Below are 27,591 nucleotides of genomic sequence, written 5' to 3'. Positions count from 1 at the left end.
CAGGGCAAACACAAACATATACAACTTCAAAACAAACCTAATCTCACAATAGAAAATATTAAAAAAATACTTTTTTGTAAACAAAAACATGTATGTTTTTGGTTTATAACATTATTACAACACTTTATTTTAAACACTTGCCCTCCAGAGGATTTTTCCCCTTTCCTGACCAGGCCATTTTTTGCGTTACTGTAACTGACAATTGCGCGGTTATGCAACGCTGCACCCAAATTAAATTTACAACCTTTTTTCCCCACAAATAGAGCTTTCTTTCTGTGGTATTTATAGCACAAAAAAATAAATGCACAGGTGATCAAACATAAAAAAGACTGACAATTTTGAAAAAAATATATATATTTTTTTTTTTACTTTTTGCTATTAAACATGTCTAATAAAAAATAAAAAAAAATCAAATTTCGTCATAAATTTAGGAAGAAATGTATTTGCTAAAAAAAAAAAAAAAAAATCTCAATACGTGCAAATTAATTGGTTTATGTGAAAGTTTTAGCATTTACAAATTGCTCTCTCGCACCCCCTACCCAGAAATGCAAAATCACGCACCCCTGCCGCCCTGTAGCAGTATTTCTGCGTAAAGCGTTTAAACAGACCCTTCTTGAAAGTATTCAATTCGAATCCAATTACAGCCCATATGTCATTACCATCCACATTCACATAAGAGCTAGGGGCTGTTTGAGGCCTGGTCCCTTACTGCAAATCTGCTGTGCTATAAAAGATTGAAAACTGTTAAGGCCAATGATCATCTAACAATAGCCCTTTGGAAGTAAGAAGAAAGTATTCAACTCAGACAACCTGGTGAAATTAAATGAATAGTTTATAAACCTGGCTCCTATTTGAAAGACCGAGGTTCTCAATTCTACCCCTGTCATCCTCCAGTCCTTTACATCTCTGCCAAGGTCTCACATACCCAGACAAAGGGAGCTGTAGGACAAATAAATCAGGAATGCACAGCTCAGGACTTAAAGATATTTATACATTCTTTACCTCACCTTCCATTCAATCAAAGAAAATATATTGGTGATCTTTTAAAACAAAATAAGGTTAGAAACTTTATGTACATTTTTGTTTTTCCTATATGCTATCTTCATGTAAAAAAAAAAAAAAAAAAAAAAAAAAAAAAAGCAAAAATAAGTGCTTTTAAAACAGAGCTTGGACTACTAGGCCTATTTTAGTATCTTAAAATATAAAAGTGCAACTTAAAAAGAATATACACCCCCCCCCCCAAAAAAAAAAAAAAACAGAACTGTGTATGACAGCTCTGCAGAATGCTTTTTACCAATAATTAATTTGTGGACAGATATTCATGTTCAATGCCAATATCAGTAGAAAACCAGTAAGCAATTTTATTTTTTTTACAACATACGTTTTGTAGAAATGTATGCATCTGTATTGTATATACTTTCTGTTTATACCAATGCATGCCTGATAAATTGCAATGTACTTTAGCGGGTTTTGGTTCATGAGCAACTCCTCAAAAATGGTCTAATACATACCGTATTTTTCGCCGTATAAGACGCACTTTTTCTTCCCCAAAACTGGGGGGGAAAAGTTGGTGCGTCTTATACGACGAATAGAGAGAGAAACCGTGAGGCGCGGCCACGGCCGTAGGAAAGGCCGCGGCTTTGGCCTATCTCTGGAGCGGTCGGCCATCTTAGTACACCCGGCGGTGCGCGCTGACGTCATCACCCCCTCTGCTCGTGGATCAGCCCTGAAGACCGGAACGGCGCGGGAACACGGCGAGAGGAACGCGCGGAGCAAAGGTAAGTGAATTGACACAATATGGGGAATGAATTACTATAGGGGGGATGAATTACTATAGGGGGGATGAATTACTATATGGGGGATGAATTACTATATGGGGGATGAATTACTATATGTATTGGGTTCAGAATCTTTTTTTTCTAGATTTTCCTCCTTTAAAATTGGGTGCGACTTATATTCCGGAGCGTCTTATATGGCGAAAAATATGGTAGTTGAAATATATATGGAAATAGTTTTACCTGCCAAATTGGTTGGTTTTGTAATTTATATCCCTTTGCTGTGCTACCCAACTAATCATGCTACAATGCAATTTCTTGGTTTAGCTTTGTACCTTCTGGTGTCACATCTCTAACCCAGGAAGCCATAAAGCTGAACTAAAATACAAATGTGACCTTCCTGGCAGGACAGAAGTGTCAATATCACAGAACTGGCTTAACTGGTGCTTCAATGCAACTTTATTTTTTTTAACATCCTTATCATATGTATATATAAAGCAAATGAGACATTGGCAAAAAAAGTCTGAAATTATTTTAGATTATTCCATAACTGAACTGAGAAATTGTTTTCAATTGCTATATGCAACATAAACAGTATCAGAAGTCATCTAACATAATCAAAGAATGTTCTTCATTAAGATTTAATAAACATATTTAGTGAACTCTACCAGTTCAATATATTTCAGGCTAATAAGGCTTTAATAAAAGTGCCAAAATTGCTTAATTAAACATCAAGTCACCTCATCTAGTAAGCAAAAAAGAAATTATCAGTTAACTAACTTGCTAAAACCCATAACTAGTCTTCCTTAACTACTTCTGTGTAATTTTTGGGGCTTCTAAGCTCTTTAACCAAACCAGTGAACATTTGGCACAGAGAAGTAATTGTTTTCAACACAATATGGTGAATTTATGGTGCAAAACTCTTTAAGTGCTTTATATCACGGCCATTATGTTTATAATAAATGATCTGCAGAATCAATGTCGTTTAGCCTTTCGCTTGCTTCTCTTTGTTTTCTTGTTACAGAGTTCTTCAAAGTCTCCATAGTCTACTTCATATTCATCTTGAAACCCTGGAACCCAAAGAAGATAGGTAAAACAGTGCACAAGAACAACGATCATCATATCACGACTCGACTACTGCAACTCCCTCCTCACTGGCCTGCCTCGCCGCTGGCTATCCCCGCTTCAGTCCATCCTGAATACGGCAGCCAGACTCATTCACCTTTCCAACCGCTCCTTCTCCGCCACCGCCCTCTGCCAATCCCTCCACTCAGTGTCCTCCACCCCCCTCTGCCAATCCCTCCACTGGCTTCCGATTGCGCAACGGATCAAAATTCAAAATCCTAACACTGAGGTACAAAGCCGTCCACCACACTGCCCCGAACTACATCACTGACCTAATATCCAAGTACCACCCAACACGCACACTCCGCTCCTCACAAGACCTCCTTCTCTCTAGTTCCCTGGTCTCCTCCTCCCATGCCCGCCTCCAGGACTTCTCCAGGGTGTCACCCATCCTCTGGAACTTCCTGCCCCAACCGATCAGATTATCACCTACTCTCCTCTCCTTTAGGCGCACCCTGAAAACCCACCTATTCAGGGAAGCCGACCCCACCCCCGGCTAACTTGCCGACCTCCTCCACTCTTCCAACCACCCCATCCCCCACAGCTATCTCCTCCTGTACCACCACCCCCTCCCTCCTAGATTGTAAGCTCGAAAGAGCAGGGCCCTCGCACCCCTCATGTTTTGCATTGTATTGGTAATTTTCTGTCACATGTTCTGTCCCCCTTTGTAATGGCGCTTTATAAATACTGTATAATAATAATAATAACTGACACAGTAAAGGTTTTAGTGGTACAACGTTGTACATGGATACAGTGCATCAAAAGATACTTTAGGCACACGCACATGTAACCCTGGTTCATACAGCTGCAACTTCAGGTGCAACATGCGATTTACAAATCAAACCTGAAGTTGCATGTAATGAACCTTTATGGTAGGGTCTTAACAGGTACGATTCCAAGTAGTGTGATTTGAAAAATAGTTCCTGCATTACTTCTGCACCAGTTCAGTGCGATTTAACTCTCAGACTATAAGGTAAACTAAGGCACTAAAATCGCACCGTGTCGATATCAGAGCTACTTTGAAGCTGAGTTTTAAATGGGGCCATCTCACACCACTTTGAAATCGCTTTTGGTGTGAACCAGGGCTTATACTAAAAATTCAACGTCAACTGTTTGAGCAGAGTCAGCAACTCTCCAAGAAAACATGATTTCCAAAGCCTTTTTATACACAATGGACATATTACCAGCCAGGGGAAGGTGGCTGGTTTTATTTAATAAAGCCACCATATCTCCTAGATTGTAAGCTCGAAGGAGCAGGGCCTTCGAACCCCTCGTGTATCACATTGTATTGTTATGGTACTGTCACATGTTCTGTCCCCCTTTGTAATGTACAGCGCTGAGCGAACTGTTGGCGCTTTATAAATACTGTATAATAATAATAAACATTTTCATATGACAAATTTGTTAAATCTTAAAAATCTTAAATCTTAGCAAACTAAAAAAAAAGTGCATAATTTACCTACACAAGTTTCAACAAATGATGACAGAAACAATGAGTACTGTCCATAATACTTTTATATTTGTACTAACATACAATTTTTCAGGACAAGCTTTCGGGTGTACCTCCTTCTTCAATGCCCCCTCCGAAAGATTGTCCTGAAAAATTGTATGACAGTGCAAATAAAAAAAAAAAGAATACCGGACAGTGCTCCATTGTTTCGGTCGCAGGTGCACTAATACAGTTACAATCGCCTTAAGCAATAAATTATGGAATTTCTACATTAAAGGAATTCTGTTAATAGTATAAAAAGAACTGAGATCAAGCCACCCTGTAAAAACATCAGCAATACTTATCTTCCCAGTGGGCAGGTTGAATCTTTGCTCTCTTGTAGAGCTTTGTGTCAGGGCAGGAGCTGTGGAACAGGCAGGCAGGCCTAGTGGCAGAGTCATGCACCGACTGGCACCCGACCACCACCCACAGACCGGAGTCCCTCAGGGCGCGGAGTCTAAGTCCCAGGCTGCCCTTCACCAGGGCCCCTGATGGTGGGGATGGACTTGACGCAGCCAGGAACCAGGTCGCGGCCCCTGAGACACCCCAGCTGCGGTAATGGCCGCCGTCAATGGCGTGTAGCTGGTAGGCACCAGATAGACAAAGAGTAGTCGGGCAGGCCGGGTCGATAACAGGACAAACGGTACAGAACGGTAGACAAGAATAACAGGTCACAGGCCGGGTTCAGCAATGGGAGTTCAGATCAATGGAAAACGCAGAGAATGGTCTAGTCAAAAGCCGAGTCAGTTTTCAGGAGAGCCACGAGAGTATAAACAGAGCTACAGCAACACTAACACACAAGACACAAATGCAGAGAGCACTTGCAGACAGCAGGCTTAAATGTGAGGGACCACACCCTTCTGGAGGAGCCGCAGAAGCCTGAAGGCATAAAGGTTCCCACCATGCTTTGCAGAAACCCAAGATGGACGCCAGCACATGGGATGCACAAGCTCTGAGGAAAGGTAGGACCTTGACACTTTGGCTGCCACTGCTATCCATGTACATCACATTAAAAGGATCGCTCAACTCTCCTCCACAAGAGTGAACGCTTCACTTTCCCTTCCTCCCACACCACTTCAATTAGCTGCCAGGAGCGAAGAGATATACTTGGAAAAATAAAAAAGGAACAGGCTCGATGGACCACTTGGCTTTTCTCTACCATCACTTGGTATGTTTCTGAGTATAGCTCTATATCCCAAGTATGTTTAAATTTTCTTGCTGTTGACTATGTCTGTTGGGAGTCTGTTGCAAGCATCAACTACTCCTACAGTTGATAACTTTCTGAAGCTAGTTTTCAACCTTCCTCCTGCTAGTTTAAAGTTATGTGCCTGTGTTCTTGATCTTGGCTTAATATTCAAACTACTTCCTTCCAGAACGTTATTGAAAATACCTCCGTCTTGAACCTTACTACATGCTTATATTGCATTTAAAGTGACATTAAAGCTTCCTATTTTTTTTTTTAATTAAAGTTACAAACATGGTGTACTTACCTGCGCTACGCAATGGTTTTGCACAGAGAAGCCTTGATCCTTCTCCTCTGGGGGCCCCCTGTTGGTGCTCCAGGCTCCTCCACTTCAGCCCACTCCCAGCTCGCTCGGCACAGCATTTGATTGTCAGCAGTGGGAGCAAATGGCTTCCGCTACTATCAATATGCCCAGTGAGGAGGGAGACAGAGGCCAGAGCTGCTGCTCTTGTGCACAACGCTGGATAAGATCGGGCTCAGGTAAGTATAAGGGGGGGCTGGGAGGGATATTGCAGCACAAAAAGTTTTTCACCTTAATGCATAGGATGCATTAAGGTTTTAGAACCACTTTAAAAGGTTTCAATCATCCCCCTCTCTTCAAAACGTTAATTTTAAGGACTCATTCGCTTGCCAAAAAAGTTTATCGCAGCATGAATCATTATGCAGCTGGATGTATAGGTTGATGCAGATGGTTGTGGAGCCTGTACAAAGCAATGACAGGCTAAAAGCTCCCGCAGCGGTCTGCCAGTGTTCACATGTAAAATTGCACAGTCACCAACTACCTGCAGTCAGGGATAGACGATCGACCCTGGACACAAACCGTTTACGTCCAGGAGCAGTAATCCGCCCTTTGCTGCAGGTAATCACATGCGTTTACATTCAAACACTGCCAGACAGCGTGGCCCGTTTCAGCATATTGTTACTGTATAGAGGCTCAGCTGCCACAACTGTCCGCAGCCACCTGCACATCCAGCCACATACATTCTGCTGCAGCTTGGAACATTTTCGTGATCCGTGTAAGACTCAGGTTTCTGCAGTCTCTCCTGATATGTTTTTCCTCCCTCAGACTTTTTACTAGTTTTATTGCCCATCTGGATTTGTTCTATCTGATCAATATTTGTTTAACCACTTCCAGTCCGGACACTTTTACCCCCTTCCTGTCCAGGGCAATTTTCAGCTTTCAGCGCTATCACACTTTGAATGACAATTGCGCGGTCATGCAACACTGTACCCATATGAATTTTTTACCATTTTTTTGAGACAGATAAAGCTTTATTTTGGTGGTATTTATTCACCGCTGGGATTTTTATTTTTTTTGCTATGTAAATGAAAATGTCCAAAAATTTTGAAAAAGAAAAGTGTTTTTCTTATAAAATTTTGCAAATAAATAATCTTTCATCATAAATCTTGGCTGAAATGTATTCCGTTATATTTTTAGTGAAAGAAAAAAAAAAAAAATTAGTTTATAACCCAAAATTATAATTTTTAAACATTTTTATTTTATTTTTTTATATTATTTTATTTTTTGTTTTTTACATACTGTCACCCTAGCAGTACAGTGTCACCATGGTGACACTGTACTACTTGTGGGGGGTGATGAAGATTTTTAGGATGTAAAAGCATGTAAGCATATAGGATGTAAAAGCAATAATTTCTCTTTCTCTCTGTCTGCATTCTTGCAGCCATTGAGAAATACTGAGCGAGCTGTGATTGGTCACAGCTTGTCATATGGTACAAGGCTGTTGTGAATAGCCTTGAACCATGTGACCTCTGTGATCATTCAAAGATTTCACACGTAGTAAGCAATGATGTCACAAGTGACATCTTGCTTACTACTTTGCATGTGATCACCGATTGGCCTATCAGTGATCACATGATCGGGACCTCGTACAGAGGTCCCGTCCGGAGGACACAGCGGGCACCGGATCGCGGTGCTGCGCGCTCCCAGGGAGCGCACACAGCTAGAAATGGCGAGTGCCGTTTATGAACGGCAACCCGCCCCTGGAGTGCCACCATCCTGCCGTTTATGAAACAGCAGGCGGACGGCAAGTGGTTAAGCGAGGGGCTTCAGAACTAGACACCGTATTCTAAATGAGATTTTTATAAAGAATTAGTACCCTTTAGTGATGCACCTCAGAATTCTATTCGCTTTCCCCATTGCTACACTATACTGTTTGCCAATTTTGCAATCATCTGATATAAGCATCGCCCAATCTTTCTCTGTAGTTTTTGCCAACACTGTATACCCATTATTGTACTCTGCTGGGAGTATTTTTTTCCCTAAGCACAATATTTTGATTGAGATAGTACTTCTGAGTATGGATGAGCATGTGAAAGTGCTGCTATAGTGGTTGTCCAAGTGCTGTCACATGGGTGCATGGGTAGAGATCCTTTAGCTCTGTGCAATCACCGGCAAAAAAGTTTGAGATTAAGCCAGCCGAACCAGCCAAATTTTACTTCATGTATGGGCAGGCTGGTTGTACAGAAGTCAATCTTCCGATCGAATTCTGAACAAGCAGCCTGTTGGAAAATTTTCACTCGGTCACTGCCTCCAGTTATGTTCGGGAGGTGCTCATGGGTGTATACCGACAGCAGCGAAGACTTTCGGCTGTCAGAAAACAATAGCACGGCGGAAGGAATTCCCCCATCCACCTCGAATGTGTGGATGGGAGAATTGAAAGAAAATGAATCATGTATGGCCTTGCCTTACATACGGCTTTCTTTACTGACTCCTGACAGCCCCCCCAGGTTGGGGTTTTAAAATAGAACAAACTCATTTTGTAGAGCTAAGTGCCACTTGAAGTGACCCAAATTCATCCTAAATTGGCAGTGCCATTACATTAACCAAAGTCAAATGCATCACTATGGTACTTCTCCTAAAAAGGAGTGAACAAACAGCAGACCATTTGATCATCCACTGGTGCATATGTAAAAGGGTGGCCCGTGGTATCCTGGATGGCTCCCAGGATAAGCAGATATAACAACAGCTTCTAAAAGCTTTTAGCTACATGTTTACCGGAAGGAATAATTAAAATGAACACAATCAAAAGTACAGTCAAGAGTACCTGCTGTTTTTGAGGACTGCTGCTCAGGTTTCTTCAGCAATTCAAGACCTTCAGAAATGCTGTCACTTAAATCATTCACTGGACTCTTCAGTAATTCTGCAGCTGTACAAAAAAAATAAAGTATAGTTAAATACTTGTCATCTAAACAAATAAACTGAAAATCTGGCCCTAGTTGCTCTGAATAATTAAAATACAACTCTGGAACTACAAAAAATAATGGACACCTTACAGGTAGGGCAAAAAGCCTAACAAATACAATTATTTTCTTGTAGTATATTACAGGACATAGATGGGTATTCAGGAATGTAGGATTACACTGCTACCTTCAGGATATTGAACATTGGCAAATCAAAGTGTCAGCGATCCCGGTATGACCAGAGATGTGTGGACTGACACAGGGAAACAGCAGGCTTCAGAAATGATTAAATAATAATAATATTTATTATGAGTTGCACAAAATAAACAAACACAGTGCAAAACAAAACCTTAAACTATGGTAATAGGTACAGGTGCAGTCAGGGCTGGAGAGGTGGAGTGGTCAGGCAGGCCGGGTCAGGAACAATCAGGCAGAAAGGTACAACAGGAGCAGGCAGAAGAATGGTCAGGAATAGCCGGGGTCAGTGCAGGCGGAGTTCTATCAGAGTCAGAGTCAAGCAGGAGAGTCGAGCAGGCAGGAGACAGGATACAGGAAACAGGGCACTTGGGAAACAAGCACCAAGGCACTGACTGCAGGTCTGGCCATTCCTTAAATACACCTCCTGCAATCAGCCTCAGGTGATGGCCGATTGCAGGAGTGAGCTTCTGGTTGCTGAGAGCACCCGCTGGTCAGCCCTGGTACTGCAGCCCACAAGGCAGGTGAGTCCCACCACCATTGGCGAGTCCATTCCTGACACAAAGCCATTAGGAATGCTCTCCGTAATCCTTTCACCTTCAGTTTTGTAATCAAGCAATAGTAGGAGTGGATTATAAGAAACAAAGGAGCAGAACCAGTGTCCTGTAATGTTCAAGAAAATAATTTTACGGATTTATTTTTACGGGTACTTTTATAGCACTTTCAAACAATGCAAAAAGGTACATATAACAAGTAAAAGAAGGGCTTGAGAGAGCAGAGCAGTTTGTTGCACCTGTGCCTGAAAATGGCATCTGAGGAAGCTTGAATATCCACTCGGTAGAAGCCCAAGTGGCAGCCTTGTAAATCTGAGATACAGATGTCTAATTCTGAAACACAAAAATGCACCAACTTGCCTAATCCACCTAGCAATGGTGGAGTAAGAGGGCAGGGAGCCCTTACAGAAGCCCTCAGCAAGTATAAGCAATAATCTGAATTCCAAAAGGACTCAGTAGCAGTACATCCAAGCAAGGTGAGCTAAGGGAATATCCCTGATAGTTTTAACCCTTTCACTGCCAGACCATGTGCTCCAGTTGTAAACTCAGGTGGTCAGACCATTTTTGCAATTTTTTCCTTTTTTTAAATTTTCCCCTTACAGTTTGCAGAGTTTGTAAAAGACCCCCCAAACCATACATTTTCTGAAAGCAAATGACCAGTAGAATTAAAAGAAGGTGCTACTGATTTTTAGGCCCTGTCAAACCTCTGCAAATGTTTATCAGTTTTCTATTTTCACTAAAAATATTCAGTCATTATTTGTTGGTACATACATGACAAAACTTAAAAAATTCCTGCCAAGTTCCTACTAAATATAAAAGCTAAAACTGTATTGAGTTAATAAAAAATTAATAAAATTTTAAGTTGCGCCATTTTGTGAAACTGGAGGTGTGCTAAACTGTATATAAAAACCATTTACTCTGAAAGCTGTAAGTGAAAAATGATAACCAGATTTTTATAGTTTGTAAAAGACCCCTAAACCATTTATATTCTGAAAGCACATGACCTGTTGTAGCAATTGTACGTACAGAGATGGACACGGTCATCCATCTTGCTAAGGATCCTCCACCTTGTATCAATCTCTCTTCCTCTAATCCCCCCTCCCTCAGGAATGTGGTCTGTATGTATGCCGAGAGATCACAGGCATCAGGCCCAACGGGATAGCTTCATGCTTATAAACCCCAATTAGCCTTGGCCCAGTACGTCTGTGAGACTCTTGCTTGGAGGTAATCGTAAAGCCATAAACCAGTCCTTCACTGGGCTTCAAACGCATTTAGAGATAGCATTAAAACAGACATCAATTTAAAACCCACTAATTTCATTTCTGGATCCTTCAGTTACGAGTTGGTGAGAAGGGCTGGGGGGTCTGACGCCGCGACCGTCACATATTGGCTGGCAGTAAAAAGTTAAAATGTTAAAAAGTCGTCTTATACGCCGGAAAATACGGTATATATATATATATATATATATATATATATATATATATTTTTTTTTTATATTCTTTTTATTATTTTTGTCTTTTGTTAACACACTGACTAGAGTAATATAATGATACCATAGTAACATTGTACTATCCTGGGGATGTGATCAGGATTTTTTTTCTTTTTTACACATTAGGAGTGCTTATAGCTGTGAATTCCACTGCTATAATCAAGCATTTTACTAAATGAAATTGATTCAGTTTGTTTTGCTGTGATTAACTGACTGGCCACAGTTATTCATATGGCACAGATCATGTATGGAGTAGGCCCTGTGATATTTGTGCAAATGTCACAGAAGTGACCATGACCTTATAGAAAAAGGAATGGCCAGCTGTAAGCGGTGTTGTCACGAAAGGTTTAAAAACTGTATACTTTTTATAAGTATATAATGGGGACACGTTTGATATCTCATTTCAAACAGTTGCAGCCACTAAATATTGGAGAGATTTCCATAGCAAGTGTATCATCCTGATCAGATGCCTCAGAGGGTGAGGATTCTTCCTCAGCAGAAATCTCCTCCAATACAGTAGGAAGGCAACTGACCTAGTAGATTCAATATGGGATTTTTGAACCCAAAAGAAACTGAAGAGAAGTGATTCAAGATGGGCCGAATGACACTGCTGGGCTCTGAGACCGTATACCCCTGAATAGTTTTTATCTTCTGGTACAAGAGCCACTGCTCCCTGAGAGAGGACCTGAGCAAGCAAAATGTGGAGATCTGCCAGCCTTTGTGAGTATGTTAGTAGGTTTGATAATATAAAGCGAGGCAGGGGGAAGAAAGTGAAAGACTAACTTTCCTGATAACTATGTTCTGGACCCAAAGGGTCTCGAATGTCCTGGGTCCAGGTGTCCACCAAGGCCATCAGTCCCTCCCCCCCGTTTCTTACAGGAGTGTCAGCGCTCCCCCAACAGGCAGCAGAAAGAATAACAGGGAGCTTACTTAGCCTCACAGGCATGAGATGACTAAGATGAACTATTTTAAATTGTATGAGCCTGTCCCTGGCTGAGATCATTTGCTGAAATGAGTGGTCCCAGACATCGTTCCTGTCCTCATTGTCCAGAGATGCAAGATCTTGGGACAGTTTTTCTCTACATTTAAGTGCAATGTCTCGTATATATTGGAGTGTATGTTAGACTGGGACTTAGATCTTAAAGGCATTCCAATCTTGTGACATAGCTAGTGGTTCTAGTGATATCAAACTGAGACATACAAGCATGATGAAGCTGCAGGGAACAAAAAAAGTACCAGTTGGCAAGAGAGTGTTGGGTCTGTAATGCAGTAAACTGTAGAAATGTACCACAAACAACCCCCCCTCCCCCCAAAACCTTATGCACGAAGCCCAAATGGCTGGCTCAGGGAGGCAAAGAAAGTGAAGAAGATTAGGGCTCTTCCACAGAGGGGTATAAACAGACCACTGATGTTGTTATGAAGAACCTGGGTTCTATTCCATGACATAATTGCGGTTTTCATGGTATCCTGTGAATGAGAGTGATTGCAGACCCTCATACAAACGCAGAGTACTGGAAAAAATTAGAAAGGGCCAACCCACCCAAACTAAACAGTTGCTTCATTATGGCTAAGCTAAATCTGGGAGGAAGTAGGAAATGTGTGCATCTAGTTGTTTAAAGAGGGATCAAAGAATCCACTAAGAGGCATTTCTGAACACATAAGAAAGGGGGGAGCAATTTAACTTTCATAAATGAATCTTACCAATAATAGAGAACGGCAAAAACTGTTTCGTTTTTGTAAGGGACAGAAGTAAAAAATGTAAAGGCACAAACTCTGCAAGGTTACTGGACACCTGGATACCAAAATATTTGAAACTGAAGAGGAAAAGTACTATCTTGCACCTGAGGTAGAATCGGGTCATAGGAAGAATTTTTGATTCACCCAGTTTATCGTTATGCCAGTAAACTGAGAACTCCTCCAGAGTGAGCAGAGCAGTTCGCAGGTCTTGGAGAAACAAACAGCATGTCATCTGCGTACAGCACAACTTTTTCTTCCAACTTATTTCGCATTAGACTTTTCACTGCTGCGTTCAATTTGCTACTGCCAGGTTCTCCATCATAAAAGGCAAATATTTGGTGCCACAGGGGGCAGCCCTCTCCTTAATAATGGGGCTGTGATCATATCATTGAGTTTAACAGATGCTTGAGGACTATGATATATTAAAATGAATCCAAAGTAGAAGGGAGGGGCCAAATCCCATTTTCTCAAGGACCATGCGCATATAGCTCCAATCTACAGAATCACTTTTTTTATTATGAAGTGTAAAGACAAATCAACTCCCTCAATTAGAATGCAGGACTTGAACATAAGTGAAAAACTTAACTAAGTTCACTGAGTATCACAGAGTTTAATAGATGCTTGGGGAATACGAGATCTTAAATTGATCCAACATAGAAAGGAGGGGCCAAATCCCATTCTCTCGAGGACCATGCACATATAGCTCCAATCTGCAGAACGGAATGCTTTTTCAATATCAAGTGTAAAGACAATTCTATTCCCTCGATTATAATGCGCGACTTGAACATAAGTGAAAAACTTTAAATAAAAAACATATAAAACATTAATATCAGTGGACATCTGAGAGCTGAACCCAGTTTGGACATAGTTCACCAGTGTCTCAACCAAATTGGATAAGTGAGTTGCTAGGACCTTGTTAAAGAACTTCAGGTCCATGTTTAGGAGACAGATAGGCCTGTATGCGCCAAGACAACAATCCTTATCTGTAAAGAAATTAAATAATAAATGCGTGTCACGCTCCACCTACTAAAAACTAAAGAAATATAAATATTGCAATAATCCTCCCTTTCAAACGCAATATGTGAAAATAATGATGTATATAAATAAAAAATATTAAATAAATAAAATTGAGTAAAAATAAAATTAATAAGGGGAGGGGCTCTGACGTCACGACGCCACTTTCAGCAGAACGGCGAGTACTGTCACTGTGCACGAGCACACGCTGGGGCAAAACGCTATATGTTTTTATATTTAATGTGAGTGCGCATTGTTTCGGATCTAATAAAATTATACAAAAAGATAAGGCACTATGTGGGAATTTCTCTTTTCCATGTATTAAACTGGAGGAACAAAAGGGAAGAGGAAATAGGAGATAGACCCCTGCAGGACGAGGGGAGAAATCCTCATCCATCCAGCCCAGAAGGGATTGGGAGCCTCCCAGTGGAAGGAAAATATTATTACAGTCCATCTTAACATCATTTATATACAGAATTACAGTATGCATATCTACATCATGTCCAGTTAAGGACAAAATGCTCATATAGCCTTGCTTAACGGTTGGGCTATGTAGTGAGCATATATAATTATCAGCACAGCAAGATTATAAAGAGGACTTTTTTCCCATTTTTATTCATCACATATACACTTTATATATCACTAATTTTATATCATGTTTGTGTTTTATTTCACTTGCACTATTCATTCGTAATATTGAGATCATGTTTATGGAATTATAAAATATTTATTAGAGGTTTTTAATATTTAATTTTATTAATTCATAATTAACTTCGTATAATTACACATTGATCAATTACAGCACTTAGGTGCTCACATTTATTCATTATCATCAATCAACACTTATTTTTAATTTTATTTTTACTCAATTTTATTTATTTAATATTTTTTATTTATATTTATATACATCATTTGCACATATTGTGCATGGATGCACGTTTGAAAGGGAGGATTATTGCAATATTTATATTTTATTAGTTTTTAGTAGGTGGAGCGCGACACACATTTATTATTTAATTTGTTTATTGTACCATTTACACAGTTTTATGAGTATGTGTATTAGTGTTGATGCACCACCATATTCACAGTAGATAGTCACTTATAGTGTTTTATAATACCACTGTAGTAGCGCACAAGTATTCACTTCATGTTATATTGCATAAATAATCCTTAACTGGTTTATGAATGAAGACAATATGGGCATGGTACATAGAATCCCCAGTTAATGGACTGCAGATATAAATCTGTGCTGGAGCTAGTTCTTCCACTTATAATTTATACCATTCTGACAGGATACCATCTGGTCCAGGGTTTTTGTTATTAGGAAGAGACAAAAGAACGTCTTTTATTTTATCCAGAGTAAGCGGAGCATTTAAAGTCTTGACCTGATTTGAGAATTCAGACATGGGGAATTGTTGCAACCTCTCATATAACAGCGATTGATCATGCCGGGCAATGGGAGGATAAAGATTGGCATAAAAGTCAGAAAAGACTTCCAAAATTTCCATAGGGTCAGTCGAAGTGCACCATCCACTGCTCTAATACATGGAACATCCATTTGCACAGCGTAATCTGACACAAAATTTGCAAGCAATTTTCCATTTTTGCCTCCGCACTCAAAAAGCTTCTCATGGAGCCTGATCAGTCCTGTGCAACAGCAAATCCCTCCAAATCTGATGAAGTTTCATAATATTCTGATTAGTAGGATCATTAGCAAACTGTTATTTGGACTGCTGCTGGGAACTCTCAAGTCTCGGATTAGATTGTTAAGGGTTGTTCTAACATGTTTGAGTATACAAGTATACTACCCTTTAACAAAGCATCCCACTCCACCAGTGGGCCAACCGCCCCCTGTTATGTTCCCAGTAAGTAACCATGGGATCTTTAACCCATTCAACTGTATCAAGGTTCCAGAGCCATCCTGCCTGCAGATGCCGAGTAAAGCAAAATATACGAGAACCAACAGATAAAACAATCTGCAAGGGGGCATGGTCAGAGATCCCCCCAGGGAGGAATGCAGCAGCAGCAATATGAGGAAGAACACCATGGCAGCCTAAAGCTACATGTTTACAAGAAGTTGAACCATGTGTGGAGGACAAGCATGAGTATTGCCCTGTATCAGGGTTTTTCAACTGTTAGAGATCTGTTAGGCCCAGGGCATCTCTCCAGGCCAACAGGCCTAGTGCAGAGGCCCTGTGCCTATTAGTAGAGCTTGAGGTGAATGACAGCATTACAATTACCAAGCATGATCATTTTTTACTGATTAGAAGATAAGCCATTATCATACAGGGCTTGCAACATCTGAGGGTCAAATGGCGGGGGAATATAGAGGTTGACAAATAAATATGTCATGCCTCTGATGATCAGTTCTGCAGCCACCAACCTGCTGAATCATACAAAACAATGACTTCAAATCCTAACACTGAGGTACAAAGCTGTCCACCATACTGCCCCGAACTACATCACTGACCTAATATCCAAGTACCACCCAGCACGCATACTCCGCTCCTCACAAGACCTCCTTCTCTCTAGTTCCCTGGTCTCCTCCTCCCATGCCCGCCTCCAGGACTTCTCCAGGGTGTCACCCATCCTCTGGAACTCCCTGCCCCAACCCATCAGATTATCACCTACTCTCCTCTCCTTTAGGCGCACCCTGAAAACCCACCTCTTCAGGGAAGCCTTCCCCACCCCCTGCTAACTTGCCAACCTCCTCCACTCTTCCTACCACTCCATCCCCCACAGCTATCTCCTCCTGTGCCACCATCCCCTCCCTCCTAGATTGTAAGCTCCAAAGAGCAGGGCCCTCGATCCCCTCATGTTTTGCATTGTATTGGTATTGTTCTGTCACATGTTCTATCCCCCTTTGTAATATACAGCGCTGAGCGAACTATTGGCGCTTTATAAATACTGTATAATAATAATAATAATGATTTACTAACAAGGATTGCTATACCCCTAGTATAAACAGATTACAATGCATGAAACACATGTTGTAGGCAGGGTTTACAGAGGGCCAGTACTTTGCTGCCAGTAAGATGGGTTTCCTAGAGATAGATCAGTTGGGGTTTATATTGCTCAAGGTACCAAAAGACCAGGGCCCTTTTCACTTTCAGGTTCAAACCTCGAACACTCCATGGCAACATTTTAACCCTGTTTGCCATTAGTGGAGATACAGGAGACATTCTGCATGCTGAATAAAGGTGTTAAGTAGCAATATAAACAGAAGATGACAAAGTAAGTAGAAACATACAGGGTACCACCACACTGGCAGCACAGACAAGCCTCTGAGTCCAGAAACACAAATCAAGTAGAGAATACAACTGTCAGGGATCACCGCGACGCATGAGTCTGCACATGCGTAGGTGTCCGACAAGACATGCAGGTAGGCGGGCACTAGGACCCAGGCATGCCTGTCACCTATGACGGCGCTGGGCAGGCACTAGGACCCAGACGCGCCTGTCAGTGAAGGGCGAGCTATTTAAACCAGCCCTGCACAGACACAAGTTGCCATATGGTCTTCTTACCCTGTTCCTGCTAGTGTGTTTCCTGCTGATTGATTCGTTGCTGACCCTGCTGGATCCTGACTTCGCTGACTTCTCCTGCTCTGACCCCTGGCTCGTTTGACTACTCTTCTGGACAATTCCACTGATCTGAACTCCTGTTACCGAACCCGACGAGTGACTTGATTATTCTTTATCTGCTGCCTTGTACCACGCTGATCCCACTGTTACCGAACCGGCCTGTCTGACCACGCTTATTGCCCTGTTATCCATGCGCCCTGCACGAATCCGGTCACCACTGCTCAGGCCCATCCGCCTCTTCACGTCAGGCTCTCCACCTGTACACACTTCTGGCGGATCCCTCTACCACAGGTGGGTGTACTCAGGGGCCGCGACCTGGTCTCAGTCTGCTCCAAGTCCATCTCCACCATCAGGGGCCCTGGTGAACAGCAGACTGGGGCTTAGATTCCGCGCTCTGGGGAATCCTGTTCTGTGGAGTGCTAGAGGTACCGCCAGGTGGTGTCTGACAACAACTTTGGATACAGTATGTACTATTACTGTTAGGAAGGTAAATACATCAGTATAAAGCATCAGAACCAGGGTTTTTCTTGTTGGAGGTCAACTTGTCTCTGCCCCTACCCACCAAGCACTGCCCCATATCTCCACCTCTATCGAGTTCCTAGCACCATCCCCTTTTATTGAATAATGCCAAAACAAACAAAGCCTGCACACAGTATGGCATCAGTGTTTGTCTGAATGAGGTCTTATTTGCAAAACTTCACATTTTGACCTCAGATGAGCTCCAGTTTTTGTACCTTCAGACCTCAGACCCTAGCCCAATGCATGCACAAACTTCATAGTGTTTCACAGTACTGCCCTATGCCTGGCAAGTAAAGAGGGAGTTAAGGACTAATGCGCATGGACACTGTAAGCCTTACAGCAAGATGCCCTTGGGTAGGTAAAACAGAGATAAGATTGTCCTAGGAAGGCAGAGCTACATGAAAAGGACGACAGATGAATATCATTTCACCAGGGACTGCTGGGCTGCTGCCACTGTCCAGCAGTACAGTGACAGTGTCAGAAAACGCAGCCGCCTGCCTGCTCACTCCACAGCCAGTGGCAGTAGTCCTCCCAGTGATACCATTCAAATAAAAAATAGTCCCACTTGCAGCGTTGTCGGTGTCCATCAGGAGACATGCTGGAAAGCAGTTCTGGCAAGCTCCACCAGAAAAAAACAAACATGCAAATAACTATTCAAATCAGTTCCTGACAATCAGGAGCTTACAAACTATGTCCCTAGTACAGCCATAAAAAGAAACTTGTGCACTCCTGGACCAAAATAGTCAGAATTGCCCTTGAACCATGTATCTGGATCTTGGGAGGAAACTAAAGGCTACAGAGGCGACCACTACATACAAAACATACAAACCCTAATGTCTTACCTTGAGACCAGGTTTTGTGCTCATATATGTGTTCCACCAAATCAGCAACAATTTTCATTTTGCTCTCAATCTTAGTCTGCACGAGATGAAACTCCTCATGTGATGTTAGTTTTGTTTTTGATTTTGTGTCCATTGCTTGAACAATTGACTTTCCTTCATTGATCACCACATCCACTTCAAGTTTAAAAAAAATAAGATATTGCTCATAAGCTGTGCTTTGCTGCCTATGTTTTTCAAGGATTATGTGATCTTCATAACCTTCATTTAAGATCTGTATTCTAGGGATTTCCAGTTCTTCAATAGGTTTCATGGCTGAAGCTGCAACTTCTTCCAAGTCATCTTCAACTTCAGATGGGTCAGAGACCCCCACTGCTTGAGAAAATTTTACTCCACACAAGTCACACTGTGTTCTATCAACATTTGCTATTTTAAAATTGTCTGGAATAGATTCTTCCATATGTTTTTTCAAATTGTTTTTGCAAGCTCTTTTCCACTTTGTACAGATGTATGCAAAAAAAAATAGCATATTTATTTTTCGAAGAGCCATTTGCTGCCGTACTTGGACTGCCACGGTGGCCAATAGATCAGCTTTCTCATCTTCAAAGTCTTGTTCAGGTTCCATGTAAGTAGATTTGAAATCCTGTACCTTTTGCTGAAAACTGCCATGTTTTCTAAACTTGAATTTGTCGTCAAAGAAAATACCACGAACGAGCCCTTTGCCATAGTTTAGGTCCCATCTCCATGTGCATTCTACTAGGCGCTCATCATCACGCTGTGCCAGTAAATTCTGAAGGAGGTTGATTAGATCTTCTTCCTTATCAGTTGAGTTCACTCTGTCCACAGCACTGACTAATCGTCTTGGAATTGTCAGTGGATATTCCTTTTGAAGATCTTTTATGTTCTTCTGTAGTTGTGGGATATTCTTTCTAAGTATGGACCTTGCTTTTTCACTGACAACACCATGAAGGTTCACCATCATTACCAAGTAAAACACAAGGCTTCTTTCAGCTTCTCCCGAAGAAATGTAATCCACACAATTAAATGCATCTAAAAGAACATTGAACTCTGCATTTTCCTGACCGCAAAGGACAGCAGCAAGATAAGTAAGATGATGTTGGAAGTGTGCTGTAAGCCGACCTACATCCTTGGGTCTATATTCCCACAAAATTGAATATGTGTCCTTCAGTGAATTTTTCTTTCTAAACAAGGTTTCCCAGAAGTGAAGAATGGAAATATAACTTTTTGGAAGCAGCACAGAACATGTAGAAAATCTCATCATTACTGCACAGCAGAGAATAAACTGGAATTCTAGCAACATCACAGTATTTCCAATGTTGGGTATGAAAGGCTCGATACATTTCTTCACTACAAAATTCATAAATCTGTAAAAATATTTTTTGCATCCATCTGGATTTTTGTTGATGTACAGTTCATCCACAGAAGCTTGCAGAAGCCTGAAAAAATGGATGTGAGGCATTTGTGACAAGTCACCAGAGGTATCCGGTTTCAGCATGCCTTGCCTGCCCTCTAAATATCTAATCCTATTGCCATCTCCTTGTGAATCACTCGCTTTGTTCTGTTTTTCATATTCACTTTCATATTGTACCTCTTCCTCATTTAGGTAGCGTTGCAGAACATCTGGATACTGTGACAGCAAGCTACAGATCTGCATTATTTGTATCCAAAGATCGGTTGATTCTCTCCGCTCTCGTTTACTTTGTCTCAAAAGCGATTCAAGAAATTTGTTCAGCATTGTTTTAGCTGGCATTGAAATGTTGAGCAAGAGCTCACTGCACATTTTGGGGTGTTCAGAAAGGATACGCATATGAAAATGTTTAGCAAACACAAAGTTTAAAAGAGACTCACAGTATTTAAATCCGTAAGTCTTACCAGTTGTTTGGAACTCATCAGACAAGTCATCACTGAGCTTCTGAGCTTCAATTAACAATCCACAGATGGTTATTAAATTAATCTTAGACCTCAACATTGGTTTCAATTTAAAATACTGTAGAGGCTGGTGGGCATTGGGGCAGTTCTCATCATCACATTGTAGACCTACAATGAAATTGCTACAAATACTTGTACAACCCTTTTCAAGAATCTTGCCAGAAATTTCTTGTAGCCTTTTTAAAAGGTGTTCTACCAGCACTAGCTTGATATCCTTCAGTTCCCTTGTTTCACTATGCTCTGTTTGAATCTGAGAAAATCTTGCCCCCTCATGTTCCAGAATTGAGCACTGCTGTTCTTCCAGCTGAACAACTCCATAAAAATCTAAACAGGATTTTACCATTTCCCTGTCTGCATTGGTTCTTGTTTCCTTGAGTGATTTTACCAATTGTAGCAGACGCTTTAATCCACATGAAGCCATAAACAGCAGTTTTGGATTTGATTCTTCACAGGTTAATGCATGAAAGAGTGATTCAACCACACCTGCATGGTGAGAGGCATTCAAGAACTCATAAAATGAGTCTTTGATTTTAGTAAAGCTATTTTCTGAGATTCCTAGAATAAGAATAGCCTCTGCAGTTTCAGCTTTGTTGTTTGCATCACTAAAAATGTGTAAAGCCTCCAAAAGTGTACCATCAGGGTTTTGTTTATTTGCCAGGCTGTGCCGTGCTGCTGCAAGCAAACATGATGCTCGAAATTCTCTTCTTTTTGTTAAGTTTGCAGCCTCTAACAACTTCCCATGTTCTCTCATAAGAGATGCTGCTTCTTCACATTTATCATTACTCTTGAGCAACTCTGCAGCTTCGGTCCAACATTTTCGATTCTTCAGGAAGACCAACTGATCTTCAACATCAAGTTTAGAGAGCATTTCGGTCATTTTATTGAGATTGTTATTTCTGAAGAAGTTTGCAGCTGCTTCTAAACAGAACTTTTTCTCTGTTATCCGTAATTGTGCACTGGGGTACATCTCTCGGTGTCTAAAAACACATAAAATAAATTTTAGATTAAAACAATGGAACACTTAAAAGAACATGAAAACAGAGATACACTAATGAGAACGTTACATAAATATTTGAACCTTGTTTTTTTTTTTTTTTAATTTAAATTTTTATTTATTTTCCATATATAATACATATTTCATCATTATTCTCATACAAATTTGCATATCTTTAATAACATTTCTAACTATCTTTATTCCCATTTACCACCCCCCCTCTATCTAATTTCCTCCCCGCCCGAATTAAAAACCTCCCTCCCCCCATGTAAACCCACCCACTCTGCATTGTTCTATTACCTCTCTTCCATACGAGAATATAGGGTATGTAAATCCTTCCATCTTTCTCACATAATTACTTCATATATTTCACCATAAATTCTTCCCATTTTCTCCACCTCTTAGAGAACAACCCCATCCTGTCTTCCTGCATATAACACAGTCTCTCCATCTTACAAATTTGATTAATTCTTTCCACCCAGTCCTCTATCCTCGTCACCTCTGGTCTATGCCAAAACTTAGGTATCAACCCCTTCGCCGCATTTAGGTAGCACCATATACCCGAATCCTTGTATTTATTTACTGATAACTCTGTACTATGTAGCAGACATACTGCTGGGTCTAGTCCTATCTTTATCCCGGAGATATTCTCAATTAGTTGGACAATTATCTCCCAGAAACCTTGGATCTTTGGGCACTCCCACCATATATGATATAATGTGCCTATTTTTCCACATCCCCTCCAGCACTCTAGTGAATTTTCCCCACATATCTTATACTCAACGTTCGGTGTAATGTGCCATCTCGTTAAACACTTATAATTTACCTCAACCTCTCTCATACTTATATTCTCGTGTATGAATCTATATATTTTCCTTTGTTTATCCTCATCTATCTCTATTCCCAAATCTCTTTCCCATTTAACTATATACATTGGCTTTGTGTAAGTGTCTAACTCCGTGAGGGTCTTATAAATTTTTGCAGTGCAGTTTTAACTTTGTATACCTTTCAACAGCATGAACAGCTTCTTCATACATCTTCTCTCGGTAATACAGGTTCAGTGCTGCTTCATATTCTCCAGCCTGCTCATACAGTTGAGCAGCAAGTTTATGATCCTGAGCTTTTTTGTAAAAGAATGCTGCATCCTTTATCTAGAACACAAAACAGAAGGTAAATCCACATGACAATAGTGTCAAGCAAAGACATACTGTACAACGTCTTTTTACACACACACACACACACACACACACACACACACACACATATATATATATATATATTGTATATATACACACACAGAAATAGAGTGGTCCAGTCAGAGCCCAGACTTTAACCCCAAAGAGATGCTGTTGAACAGGGGAGGACTGACAACTCATGGGGCCCCCAGGCAATAGGGGATCATGGGGCCCCTGTGTCCTTGCCCACACTCAAAAAAGACTATAAAAAAGGTACCAGGGGCATTTCATGGGGCCCCCTACTGACCCAGGGCCCTCGGGCAGTGCCCGAGTGCTCGAATGGTCAGTCCGCCCCTGCTGTGGAATGACCTTAAGACAGGCGTGTCCAAAGTCCGGCCCGCGGGCCATTTACGGCCCGGGGGTCGGTTTAATACGGCCCTCCAACAGCCCTCCCTGCTCTGTGTAATGTGGCCCTCCCACGGCCTTCCCTTCTATGGCAGACAGTCTTCTGCTTGAGAGCAGAGGGCAGTGCGCATGCCTGACTGCGGCGCGTTCTCCCTGGTCTGTGTAAATGCGGCTGTAGCACGGCCCTCCCTTCTATGGCAGACAGTCTTCTGCTTGAGAGCAGTGCGCATGCGTGACTGCGCCGTGCTGGGAGCGACAGAGGGCGGTGACGTCAGGGCCGGGCTTCCAGCGTGAAGTGTGTTTCTCTTCCCCTCCCGGCTGCCGAGCAGAGACTTCAGCTCCAGCTACCTTTTTCACCCTTCACATTAGTGCAGGTAAGTTTTTTTTTTAATTTATTTTCAATACATTGTGAAAACTCAGCTGTCAGTTGATCTTAATGTTATGAAATGAAAAGTATGTTGTTTGCAATTAACTTGGCATAAAATAATTTATTTGCATTTAAATTGTAATGGTTCAAAGAACGTTCGGAAAAATGTTCGGCCCTCCACCATGTTCACTTCATCCAATCTGGCCCTCTTTGAAAAAAGTTTGGACACCCCTGCCTTAAGAGCTGTTCACACCAAACATCCTACAAATGTATCTGAGCTGAGGCAGTTTTGTAAAGAGAAATAGTCAAAAATTCCTCCTATATGTTGCGCAGGTCTAACCCAGAGTTATCAATAGCTCTTGCTTGAAGTCATTACTGCCAAAAGGAAGTTCACCCAGCTAATAACTTCAAGGGTTCACTTACTTTGTCCTCCAGAACTGTGAATGTTTAATGGGTGTTTTCCATAAAGACGTAAGAAATTAATATGATAACACAATCAATTCTAAGCACAGTGGTTTTTGTTTCACTAAAAATGGAGAGTGCGCAATCTGGTGCAGTTGTGCATGGCGGCCAAACATCTTCTAACATCAGCTTGTTCAATTAAGCTTTGACAATCAAACCTGAAAGCTGATTAGTTTCTACACAAAACTGCACCAGATTTTGCACTCTTCAGTTTTACTACATCAACCTCATTGTGTCCACTGCTGTGACTTCGATCAGATCATCATTAATGGCAAATTACTGCAGAAAACCAGGTAATTCCAAGGGCTGGCAAGTGGTTAACTAATATGTACTTGAAGCCTTCCTATGAGATCCCAGCCACCAACAGCAAGGCTACATATGTTCTCTTCTCCTTCTGAGAAGAGATTTACTCTCTTTCATAAACAGGCTCACCAGAGGAAAATGGCCAAGATCTGAATAGTGGTGAATTACCACTGTTTCATAGAAGAACACCTTAGTGTCTTATGTGCTACATGTACTCCATCCTAAATAAGAAACCCAACTGTAACTGAATAATGTCCAAAGCTCAGGAATGGCGTGCCAGCATGAAATATCACCATCCAGTAGCTGAAAAATCACAGCTCTCCCAGTACAGTCTGTTAACATGTGTGAGATGGCCTTAGCCTTACACCATTCCACAAGTCAGGCCCTCGGACATGTTTCGTCCCACCAACCAAGACTTCGTCATAGAGGTAAAGGGCAGAAGCATACGTTTCTTCATAATTTCACTTAGGATTCATTGCTTCTTACTGCGTCACATTTCTTGATTGATCACCATTTAATCTTGACTACTTCTCGCACATTTATTTTTTGCATATTCACTTTTGTTAATACTTATTAATTTTTATTAACCACAGCACCACCTGCCTGGAGTTTGCATGTTCTCCCTGTGCCTGCGTGGGTTTCCTCCGGGTACTCCGGTTTCCTCCCACACTCCAAAGACATGCTGGTAGGTTAATTGGATCCTGTATAAATTGTCCATAGTATGTGTATGTATGAATGTGAGTTAGGGACCTTAGATTGTACGCCCCTTGAGCGTTAGGGACTGATGTGAATGTACAATATATATATGTGTAAAGCGCTGTGTAAATTGACAGCGCTATATAAATACCTGAAATAAATAATAAATAAATATTAATCGATTTTTTCCAACTTTCATTTTCACTCATTTTTATTTCATTATTTATTATTTTCATTATTTAACTTTTTTATGTTCCATGATTTTTTAGCAACATCTTTTACATCTCTCAATATTTATTTTCTATTTTTATTTTTCTTATTCATTCACTTCATCACCCTAATCACTTGCACATGTTTTTCCCCTCATTTTCACGGCCAGTGATGGATAAGTTCTTCGATCCTGCTTTTTGGCCTTTACCTCTATGACTAATGCAGGCCATAGATGGGTCGAAAATCGGCCGCAAAAAAAAAAAAGAATCGCCCAATTTTCGCATAGTCTCTGTCAGTCGCTGTGCTGCTCTCGGGCTGTCGGTGTGGTGTAGACAGATTCGTAAAGGTCTGTGGGAAGTATTCAGAGAAGGTCATTTGGATGAAGTTCCATTCCTACTATGGATTCTATGCTGGTTTTATTTACCTTAGGGTAATTATGCACTCTTACTTTATTGTGTGCAGTGGATTTATATTTACTTTTATTTAGATTTATAATTTTCACGATTGTTGTGGCACTCAAGTTTTTTGCATGCAACACGTGTGGCACATTTATGAGATCTTAAGATAACACACTATGTTGAAGTTTTATTCTGTTTGAGGTATATGAAGAATATCTGGAATCCATCATCGACTCTTTTGAGAATCCGAGCCTTTTGGATTTGTTTCAAGTATTTTGGACTTTGTTTTGACTGTATTTATTTATTCAAGTCTGCTATATTAATTATTTGCTTTTCCTTCGGGGGAAGGATTGTTAAGTGACTTGGTTGGGTATTATATTAGGGTGTGGTGGGTGTGTGCTGTCTCATTGCCATTATATTTCTAAAGGTGCTACTGATCTGAAATTTTCACCACATATAAGTAACAACCCATGCAATCCATACATACAAAGAAACCAAAACAAATAAGCTCAGAAATACGTTATGTGTAATAAAATGGATGTCCTTCTGCAAATCCTTAGCAACTCAAACTCGGGCATAAAGAAACAAAAAGTGTATCGTTCCATCACAGTTCCGACTTCCAACTCTTCTACATCAACTAACAGCCCTTACCTTTCCAAGTTTTTTGCAAAATTCTGCACAGAGACTGAATTCTTTGGATTTGTTTATGCACGTCAAAGCCAGTTTTGGTTCTCTGCACTCCAAGTAAGTCTTTGCAAGTCTTAGATATCCAAGCTGCTTTTCCCTAAAAAAATAAAGTTTAATTTAAAAAAATATGCATATTTATTAGAAAACTGCATAAGCTGAAGTGGGATATGTAACTAGCAATTGTGAAACAATCACTGCATACCTACATCCTAACAAATCAGATACTTTTAAGAATGCAATTCATCTTAACCACCCATTAGACCCTTGGGATCAGTTGCATACACACAATAGAGATGTTCCTTCTCCTGTAGTTTTTGTATCTATTTAGGGTCTTACCATATTTTTTTTCCACCCCATATTCTTTGCTCTCTACAATGCCTCACTATTACGTTTGTCTGGGGTTCCACTAGGCCCAGGCTAAACAGACAACTGCTGTATAAACCTAGGAGAAAGGGAAGGTTGGAGGTCCCCAATGTTTCTTATTACTACAAAATGGCCCAGATAGCCTCCTTCGTTCAACAATACGTGGGTAAAGTGGCATCTCTGTTCACTCTCATTGATGTGCTAGATACCAACCCCCTTCCATTCTTTTTTATGCTTTGGATCCCCATTTCATTTTGCTTTAAACCTCTTAATCCAGTACAAACTCGTACCCTAACAGGGATTTGGGGGTTTAAAAAAGTATCCAGCCCTCTTCTTTCCATCACACCTCCCACTCTTACAGATATTTAACTGCCCCCTTTCCTCCCTGGGCTGGAAAATCCCCAGAGCTACCATTGGTGGTGCAATAAGGGCCTCACGACAGTTTTCTTCCTTTTGAGGACATGGGGCATTCGCTCCTTCTAACAGTTACGGGACTCCTATCACATACCAGATCCTGAAAGGTTCCATTATCTTCCAATCTGCCGTCTAGTAAAATCATTAAATAAGAATCACGACTGGTCCACAACCATGACAGCTTTCGAGTCCAGATACTGTTCATGTCCAAAGACCCAAGGTATTATTTCTCTATTGTACTCCATATTTATATAAGAGGTGAACCTGAGGTTTATCTATTAGATGCCAAACATCCCTAAAGTGCTAATTTATATAGAAGAAAACCCCCCTGAATAGGACTTTATAGGCATCACCAGAGTATAAAAAGTTACATCAATCTTTATTGGACATCGATGAACGATAGCCA

At 41.0% G+C, this 27,591-nt stretch overlaps 1 protein-coding gene across 1 annotated transcript in view; it reads right to left on the bottom strand.

Moving 5' to 3' along the window:
• Positions 1-1,254: 1,254 nt before the first annotated feature.
• Positions 1,255-27,591, bottom strand: part of TRANK1 (tetratricopeptide repeat and ankyrin repeat containing 1) — a 119,700-nt gene continuing 93,363 nt past the window's right edge. The window contains exons 18-22 of the mRNA XM_089678254.1: positions 26,373-26,505; positions 22,711-22,856; positions 18,765-21,688; positions 8,698-8,799; positions 1,255-2,845 (exon numbers count right to left, since the gene is read on the bottom strand). Of these exons, the coding sequence (XP_089534380.1) occupies positions 2,751-2,845; positions 8,698-8,799; positions 18,765-21,688; positions 22,711-22,856; positions 26,373-26,505 (3,400 nt within the window). The 3' untranslated portion in view covers positions 1,255-2,750. The remainder of the gene's footprint in view (positions 2,846-8,697; positions 8,800-18,764; positions 21,689-22,710; positions 22,857-26,372; positions 26,506-27,591) is intronic.

The sequence above is a fragment of the Staurois parvus genome, unplaced genomic scaffold, assembly GCF_062004578.1.
Source record: "Staurois parvus isolate SC_StPar_1 unplaced genomic scaffold, SC_StPar_1.0 ptg000201l, whole genome shotgun sequence".
Classification (NCBI taxonomy): Eukaryota; Metazoa; Chordata; class Amphibia; order Anura; family Ranidae; genus Staurois; species Staurois parvus.
The sequence above is the reverse complement of the archived record's forward strand: the minus strand, read 5'-3'. Positions and strand labels throughout refer to the sequence as shown.